The 8,852-nt window shown below is 52.8% G+C and overlaps 1 protein-coding gene across 1 annotated transcript; it reads left to right on the top strand.

Moving 5' to 3' along the window:
* The first annotated feature begins 233 nt into the window (after positions 1-233).
* On the top strand, positions 234-6,731 carry MED10 (mediator complex subunit 10). Its single transcript, XM_033109784.1, has 4 exons — positions 234-427; positions 945-1,028; positions 3,747-3,849; positions 6,141-6,731. Exons 1-4 carry the CDS (start codon positions 306-308, stop codon positions 6,237-6,239), a joined length of 408 nt encoding a protein of 135 aa, XP_032965675.1. The 5' UTR covers positions 234-305; the 3' UTR covers positions 6,240-6,731.
* The last annotated feature ends 2,121 nt before the right edge of the window (positions 6,732-8,852 follow it).

Raw genomic sequence — 8,852 nt, 5'->3', positions numbered from 1 at the left:
CCTTGGCCGGCCCACTCACCTGGGCCGCTCGGGGCTGCTGCTCGCCCCGCCCCGCGCCCAGGCCCCGCCCCGCGCCCAGGCCCCGCCCCGCGCCCAGGCCCCGCCCCGCGCCCAGGCCCCGCCCCGCGCCCAGGCCCCGCCCCGCGCCCAGGCCCCGCCCCAGACGGCGCTCCACCATCCAGAACACGCCCCCGACGCTAGCCCCGTCCCCCGCCCTCAGAGGAAACGGAAGTAATAGCGGGCCCGGGCGGAAGCCGGAAGCGGCGGAGCAGGGTCACGGTTGGGGCGGTGCAGGCGGCAGGGCCATGGCAGAGAAGTTCGACCACCTGGAGGAGCACCTGGAGAAGTTCGTGGAGAACATCCGGCAGCTGGGCATTATCGTCAGCGACTTCCAGCCGAGCAGCCAGGCCGGGCTCAACCAGAAGCTGTGAGTAGCGGCCCGATCCCTGCGTCCGTCCGCTCGGGGGACCGGGGTTGCGGAGCGAGGGTCGGGCGGAGAGCCGCAGCCCCTCGCCCGCCCTCCTCTGGGCAGGTCCCGCCCAGCCCGCTCCCACCGGAGCGCAGAGGGTCGGCTCGCCGCCGCCGCCTGTTGCCGGCCCGCCTGCTGGCTTCGCCTTGCGGGATCCTCTCCTCGCGGGCCATTCGGGGACGTTCTCATGGGCAGACGAAACAGTGTCTTTTCTGGGGCCCCATCTGTGGGACTCGTGCTTCCTAACCTAAGCCCCTCCCTGCGCACGTGGGACTCGCTCCCGTTGTTTCCTCCGGGTCCTCTGGGGAGTGCAGTCTGCCCCGGGGGAGGCGGGCGTCGCCGGGAGCGCGCTGAGCTCTGCGGAGCAACCCTCGCCGGTGGGACTAACTTGTGTGCAGCCCTAGTTGGCCAGGTGGATGGTGTTCACGGTGTCATCTAAGTTAACCAAATGCCCCGTTTTTGCTTTTCCCCCCAGGAATTTTATCGTCACCGGCTTACAGGATATTGACAAGTGCAGACAGCAACTTCATGATATTACTGTACCTTTAGAAGTTTTTGAGTAAGTACCATTTCTGATATCATTGGAGCATAATTCTTGTTTGCTTATGGTATAATGACTGCTTCAGTCGTGGGTGTTTCAGTGCGTGCAGCGCCGTGGGCACAGTCTACGTGCTGGGGATATGCAGTGAAGAAAATAGAAATACCTGCCCTCATGGAGTGTATGCTTTAATGGGACTAACAATTTAAAATCTCAATATTGTATTACTGAAACCGTTTCACGTGAATAGAGGCTTATTAAATATGTGGAAAACATAGGCTCTCAAAGTCCTGCTTAGACAAAAGGACAGCCACATAACTTTCTTTTTTCCTTGAAAAAGATAAAAAGTCTTTAGTGAGCTATCGTTTAAATTAAAAAAAAAATTACAGCCAGAAACAACCTGAAAGTAATGTGATCTGGTGTCGGCCAAAGTGCTCTGGGAGGGCTAGTTCTGGGAGCTGATAATGTCCGCTCTGTTGGAAAAGAGAAATGTTCTTCGGCCACGTGAGCTTGGGAGGGCCGTTCAGTTTTCTACGGGACAGTGTGTGCGCCTAAGTCATGGCCCAGAGAATGCCTCCGGGAAATAAACTGCTTAAGTTGTTTTCAGTCCAGGCTTTAGCACACTGGTTTGGTTGTCACATCCCTGATTTCACAGGTGAGTAACTGCAATGGGCTGTTAGCTTGTCAGTGTCAAGACTAAAATCTGGACTTGTGCTTCCTTGACCAGGGCCATTTTCTCTGGGACAGGCAACCTCTTACTCCCAGAGCTGGCTGGGATTGGCAAGAACATTCTAGTACTTTTTGCAGTAAAACTGCAAATGTAAACCACTGATTTCCTTGAACAGTAAAGGAAAAGTTCTTGTTGTTTCACACCCCAAAAGGTCAGAGGTACAAGTCCAAGTTACAACCCAGCTGCGAAGCTGTCTGCAGAGAGGCCACACAGGCTGCAGGTTTCACGATCTCGGCTCTGTCCTCACCAGCTGGCGTGGTGTCATGTTCTCTGCGTGCTCTCAGTTGGTCCCACTGAGTTCTCTGGCTTCAGCTGGGCGTGAAGGTCCTGTGTGCGTTACAGCTCTGGACTTGGGCGCCGGCTGCCGGCTTGTGAGGCAGGGAAGGTGGAGGCCACTTCTCCATCCTTGGAGGGTCCTCAGTGCTGTGCTGGTCGTAAGTGTGCAGTCTGGATGTCCTGACTGAGGCCAGTAACTCCTGAGTCTCAGGTGGGGCAGGTGACAGGGAGACGACGGGGAGAGAGTGCTGGAGGGCAGTCGGCAGTGGGGCCGGGCCAGCTCAGTGCAGCCACGGCAGGTGGGCAGAAGGGACCGTGGAGACTCATCTGGGGTGCTGGGAATGCGGTGGCCTCTGGGCGCTGCCAGCAGCAGAGACAGCCTGAGGGCTGCTGTGTGGTGCAGTGTGGGAGGCGTTTTCAGGCCCACAGTGGCCTCGTCCGCACGCACTGTGGGACACTGACCGCCTGAAACACAGGCAAGGACGGCAGCCGGGGCCCGGCTGGCCAGCACGCGTGTTGGCAGAGGTGGGGTTCACCCTCGGCTCTCAGGAGAGCCTACTCCGAACGCTACTGCTGTTGAAGTGATTGTTTAGTGAGGAACACTTTGAGCCGGTCAGGATTTTTGTTCCCAGAAATGGATGGATTCTGTTTAGAATCAAAACTATAGTTTTGCTGCTTTTCTTCCATCACTTCAAAAACGTTGCAATACGACGGAATTTCTTGAGTTTGTGATTTATTGTGTCCAGTGAAAGGCTGGTTTTTAATGCCATTAACCATAACTTAACAGTGTCTTTAATCTAAGTGATAATTTTCTTTTTTCACTGAAGCATAAAAATACATCAATTGGACTTAGTGTGGTGGTGATTTTTGTTTCTTTGTAATGAATGATTCTATTTAGCTGAGCAACCTGAAGGTGTTCGAGGTACAGAGGTAGGCAGGTAGCCCACCCTGGTAAAATGGGGATATTTATCCAGGCAGTATGCTTAATGAAATCGTTTGGGTAATGAAGAAATTTCGGGGACAAATGTTAACAATTTCAAGAAATACTTTTATACTGGTTAGAAATAATTGGAGAGCATCTTGCCTCTGTTACATTCAAGTTACATTCAGGGGTATTTGGGAAAGTAGAATGCCTCCTCCGCTTTCTGAAAGCAGTGCACCAGTTTGTAAATCAGTCTTGGGGTGCGTGGGGCCTGGCTCTCCTGCTTGTAACTCTCCGCTCCTTCCCCCTCCAGCCTGAGGCTCCTCCACACAGGGTTCCTAAGAGGACGGGACGGGGGACCTGGAGTGGAGGCTGCATCTTGGTACGCTCTCCGGGCTCCCCATGTCGCTGGTGTCTGAAGCCGTGGCCCAGGCTTAGTTCTCGCTTGTCAGGAGCTGCCCAACCTCACAGGCTGTTGTGAGACCGAGAAGGTCGTGGCCACATGCCTTTGAAAAGCACCAGTGCTTCTGAGGTGAAGTGGTGTGGCTGTGGAGCTCACTCGGCTTGTAAGTGATCTGTAAGAGATCGTTAACGGGACATCACGCGTCCGTCATATTCTAGAAGTGACATGACATCGAATCATCTGGATCTGTATAAATGAAGGCCTCCTAATTCACCTGGTTCCTGGACACAGTGTTGTCTACACAGCACCATGCGAAGTTATATATAACTAACTGTTTTCTTTTTTCCATAAGAAAACAGAGTAGGTATCAGCCAGGGGAGTGCTGATTGAAATGTTTCCTGTTTGCAGATATATAGATCAAGGTCGAAACCCACAACTCTACACCAAAGAGTGCCTGGAGAGGGCTCTAGCGAAAAATGAACAAGTGAAAGGCAAGATTGACACAATGAAGGTAAGGCTCTCGTGGACAGAAGAGGATGTCAGAATGGACAGAAATCCTGACACAGCGCATTTGGCTAATAGACTGGACTTGGTCATTCTGGTCTGTACTGGGGGGAACATCAACTGTTTCGTAGGGTTCCACAGGTGAGACTTCTGAATTGTGTAATGGATAGTAGGTGAAGCTGAGGATCAGTGAGACTTGTGATAGCATGAGACCACGTAACAAAGTGGCAGCCTTACTTTTAGGAGAGTCCAGGTTAATTTCTGTGATTGTTAGCTAACTGTTTTCACTTTTAAAACTAATGTTTCAGGTTTGCACTTTGGTGCTCTCTGAGGCCTCCTGTTGGGCCTTTTCCTGTAATCCTGGTTCTTTGGTTTGGAGGGTTCTTGAATCTTTGTTCTCTTGTGCAGCTTCTGACTCCAGACTCCTTTGTACCCATCCCCTGTCTTGCAGTTCTCCACAGAGAACTGGCTGTTTCTTTGCAGTGATGAGGTCTAGAAAACTGTGCATCTTGAACATGAAATATGTCCTTTTTTTCTTCCTTAAATTAACTCAGATACGGTTCCAGTTGGGGTGTGTGTGGTTTTTCCTTTAATCGGGCGGCTCTGCCCCTTGTCCGGCCTCCCGTTTCTGTTGGCCTCGCGCAGCGAGCCCTCCTGCCTCTCCACTCCCGTCCCTCATTCTGGCCCGGCCACGCTGGTCTCGTTTCCGTTTCTGGAAGTCACCAGACCCTCTCCTTCCTGTTCTTTCCCGTGCTGTCTCTGGAGCTCTTGCGTGTGCTCTCTGCACACTGATTATCGTTTGGGTCATTGTATGTCACCCCTGCAAAGAGGCCTTGGGGACCAGCCTTTCCTCAGCTTCCTTACTGAGAGCACTGAAGAGTGTTTGCCCTTTTCTTTTCCTCTATTCTGTCTCCTCTGAAGCTTGTGCTCCAGGGTCTCAGGGCACGAGTGCTCTGTTCCTGCTGACACCTGGTGCCCACAGGTGTGCCCAGTTGATGTGACCTCCTAGGGCCCAGAGGGTGCACGGAACAAGCAGATTGTCCGGATGACAGTGACGGCGGTCACGTGGTGCCCTGGGGTCGCAGGGCTTCCCGCGGCCCCCAGGTGATGGATGTGTGCTGCTGATGGGCAGTGTGCCCTGGAGGGGGCGTTTGCTGGAACTGTTCTGTCAGTTTGGGACTGAGTTGCTGTTGAACTTGGTGTCACCCTCGGGACATGATACAGCTTTAATCAGTGGCAGGTTGTGACTGTTTGCACTGTTGGGTGAGTTGCAATGCCCAGCAGAAACCCCCTTGGTACGAACAGGTCCGTGCGTGTTCTCCTTGGTCCCGCCATGCTACTGTGCGACTCCAGGGCGTGCGGGTGGTACAGACGTGTCCTGTTGGTGGTGCTACGTACGGACTGTGTATCTGTTGTCACTCGGTGTCCTTCTCTCTCATCTGAGACCTGTGAAAGTCACGGCGCAGTTTCCTGGCTTTCGCTTGTCCAGCGGGCTGTGTGTGTGTACTTTCCAAGTTGTATCTTAAATAATCCCTGTAGTGTCAGAGTGCGGTGTCCTTTGAGAGTGTGTCTGAACTAGGTTTTGTGTCTCTTCGAATATGCTGCCTCAGTGCAGCTTATAAGACAAGGTCGTGGGATGCTGGCACGTACTTAGTTAGCTGCCTGTAAGAGTGGGTAAAACAAGTGTTACACTGATGCCATGTTTCCCCGCAAGTAAGACCTCATTGGAAAATAAGCCCAGCATGATTTTTCAGGACGACATCCCCTGAACATAAGCCCTCGTGTCTTTTGGAGCAAGAATTAATATAAGACCCGGTCTTATTTTCGGGGGAACACGGTAGGTAGGATCAGGAAGCCATGGCATTTGGCAGAGACAGGTTTCCAGCTGCTCTGAAAGCTTTGATCGAGCTGTTTGCACACAGAGAGTGTGATGTGGTTTGAGTTAATAATTGCTTAATTAAAAATAGTCTTTGAAGATTCCTGTTACGTGTGCTGACTGCAAAATTCATTTCCACCTCTGTGGCTGGCTCCCTGCAAGAGGGGCATTTTTTACTTTGAAGCAGGAGGGAAGAAGTTGTATTTGAGCAGGAATTCCTTTCAGGTAGTTCTTACTGTACCTGCACTGTAGCGTGCTGTGTCCACAGGCAATGAGTGGGCAGCAGCCGAGCGGCCGGAGGCTTGCGTGGGGGCCGAGCACAATTGACGTCCCTTTGGAGGGCTCTGGCGCAGGTGTCATCTGTAATTGGGGTGATGGGTCACAAGCAAACATATTTTGACAGTGTGTGTTTTCCTTCTTAGAAATTTAAAAGCTTACTGATTCAAGAACTTTCTAAAGTGTTTCCAGAAGACATGGCTAAGTATCGAAGCATCCGAGGAGAGGACCACCCCACATCCTAACTTCATGCTCCCTCTGTCTGAAGACCTTCCCAGTCTCTGTGAGTTGCCTTGACCTTCAGGCAGCCTGACTGTGAGCGGCCCAGCGCTGCTGGCCGGGGCCGGGGCCCCTCCTCCAGCCACCTGTCCTTGTCATTAGTGTCCCCGGGATGGCAGTCCCTGGAGGGCTGAGGAGCTGCACTGTGCCGCCAGTGGGCCCTCTATCCCGGGCCTGTGTCTGTTCGGTCCTCAGGCTTTCACACTCCTGGTGATCCCGCAGCTTTGAGTGCAGTGCGTCTGCTTCTCCACGGGGAATAGTCTTGGAGATATTAAATGTGATAGATAAGGTACACGGTTTTAAAAATTCTACCTGATAACTTTTCTTTTATGTACTCTTTCTGTTCCATTTTATTATGGTGTCAAAAAAAGCTAAACACAAAAAAGGAAAAATTAAAAATGTTGTTTTAATATGAGAAGTACTTGAATTGGTGTTCTGTTTCATGTTTTCAAGTACAGCGCATTGAATGTGTTCAAGGTAACTTACATGGATTTCAGTAACACATAATCATAATAAACTCTTTTAAGTATTTATGTGACTTACTCCACGCAATTGTTTTTATAACATTTTTACAGTACAGAATCTTATAAACAGTCATCTATTCCTTCCCCAGTGTGAACAATATTCATGAAATTTGTTCTCCCAGCATCTAGGCAGGAAGAGCTAAAGCAGAACGCAGCGTTGTGGTTTTGGGTACCGCTCGGTGGAGGGCCTGCGGGGACTGAAGCAGGCAGGCTGGGGGTTACTGTTGAGAGCGCCCGCAGGCCCTGTCTGCCTGCTGTGCCCCCGAGTGCACTGGCGCTTTGATCAGTGGCAGAGTCTGACTCGGTGGCACCCGGCGGGCCCTGGGACCCTGCGTGTCTCGTAAACCTGGGCCGTGCTGTTGCACATCCCAGGCCCTGGTGCAACGCTTCTCAAGGGTGACCTGTAGGCCACCTGCCTCACATGACCTGGACTCGTTTATTAGAAATGGGAGCCGGATTCAGACCTGTTGAGTCAGGCTTTGCGGTGCTGCCTGGGAACCTGCAGTTTCAGGTGCTTCGTCTGCGTCATTCTGGGCTCGCTTAGCTCTCGGAACACTCTAAGGCCTTCGCCGTCACCAGGGTGTAGCAGTGGCAGTGGTCGGTGTCACGTGAGGCCGCAGGTGCGGTGTAGTGCAGTGAGGGTCAGCCAGCTTTCCGTTTCTCACTGACCCCTTCTGGAACGGGGGGACTGGTGCATGGCCATTGCTTCCCAAGGGGATCTTACTTGCTAAGTCAGGGGCCAGGCCCCTTAGGAAGTTGCTATCTTGTTGTTACTCCTTTCTCTCCACAACGACATAAGGAAAGGTCTCCCATATGGGGACATGGTTCCTTTTGGATGAGGGTACGCCCCAGTCTAGTAGGTCCTGGCGCTGGCGGTTCCTCCTTGTGTTGTTTTTCCCACCTATTCCCGGACTGTCACCTGCTGCCGAGGGGCTCGGGGTCCTGGCTGGCCGAGTGCTTCTTTCCCAGACACTGTGCCCATAAGTCAGCTCAGATGGTCCTCTCCACAGCCCTGGGAGCTGTGGGAACTACCTTTCCGTTACGCAGCCGGAAACGGGCACAGGGAGGCTGAACCGCGTGCCCGGACTCAACAGCTAACGAGTAGCAGAGCTCAAGTTCACTGTAGGCTGGCCTCGCCCAGGGGGCGTGTTCTGAACCGCACGGCGCGTTGCTGCTGGAGCCCGACAGCCTCGGTCCTCACACGTGTCGTGCTCTAAGCTCCGCCTCCCCAGCCTTCCTGAAAGGCGATTTCCATTCCGCTCTCATGGGTGGCTGGCGGGTCCAAGGGGGTCCCAGATGTTCAGGGTACACAGTGTTTCATAAAGAAGATCACCAACTCGTGCTTAGGAAAAATTCTACACCTAGTTACACATGTGTGTGTACAAAAATGTCCAGGTGCTAAAAAGCACAGGATTAGCAGGGCAGCTGTATGACAATTTCTCAGCTCTAAATACTTGTGTTTTTCTGAGTTTTCCGTATAGAACACTTCTGATGTGCATCCACAAAGGTGAAGGACATTCTACTTCTGCATAAGGGTGGGGCTTAATTTGGGGTGTTTGGTTTTCTTTACCACAGAGGCAGTGGAAATAGCCTGGACTAGTGCTTGAAAGCTGCGGCCCCAGGTTTGAACGCGAACCCGCCTCTTGGTGTCACAGTGATGCAGCTGGGTGTTGGAAATCACTGAACTTGGTGACTGTTTGGAGGAACAGGGTGGGGAGTTCACAGTCAACGGGAACGGGCAGCCAGCTGGGTACCGGTGGCCAGGGCTGACTTAAGTAGATGGCGTCACACCAGCCGGACTCCAATAATTCTTGTTTGAACTGCAAGGAGGCCCTGGAGAGCAGGTGTCGGAGGCCAAGAGAAGGGAGAGCGAATCCCGGTGTGCACGTCCTGGGTCTGACGTGACCTGGGCCTTCCGGTGGAGAAGTCAGAGACAGCGGTGTCACGCCGTCGTCGCGAGGGGACCCTGCAGTTCTCCCCTGAACTCATAAGTGACATCACGTCATAGCAAGTCTAGTACGTGAAGAAGCATGCGTGGATCTAGCAGTGGCTGAG

Source organism: Rhinolophus ferrumequinum, chromosome 7, assembly GCF_004115265.2.
Source record: "Rhinolophus ferrumequinum isolate MPI-CBG mRhiFer1 chromosome 7, mRhiFer1_v1.p, whole genome shotgun sequence".
Classification (NCBI taxonomy): domain Eukaryota; kingdom Metazoa; phylum Chordata; class Mammalia; order Chiroptera; family Rhinolophidae; genus Rhinolophus; species Rhinolophus ferrumequinum.
The sequence above is the reverse complement of the archived record's forward strand: the minus strand, read 5'-3'. Positions and strand labels throughout refer to the sequence as shown.

Coding starts and splice junctions, on each gene's coding strand:
- MED10 (XM_033109784.1), top strand. CDS start 306: ATGGCAGAGAAGTTCGACCACCTGGAGGAGCACCTGGAGAAGTTCGTG. Junction 428..944: donor GCCGGGCTCAACCAGAAGCT/GTGAGTAGCGGC, acceptor TTTTCCCCCCAG/GAATTTTATCGTCACCGGCT. Junction 1,029..3,746: donor GTACCTTTAGAAGTTTTTGA/GTAAGTACCATT, acceptor TCCTGTTTGCAG/ATATATAGATCAAGGTCGAA.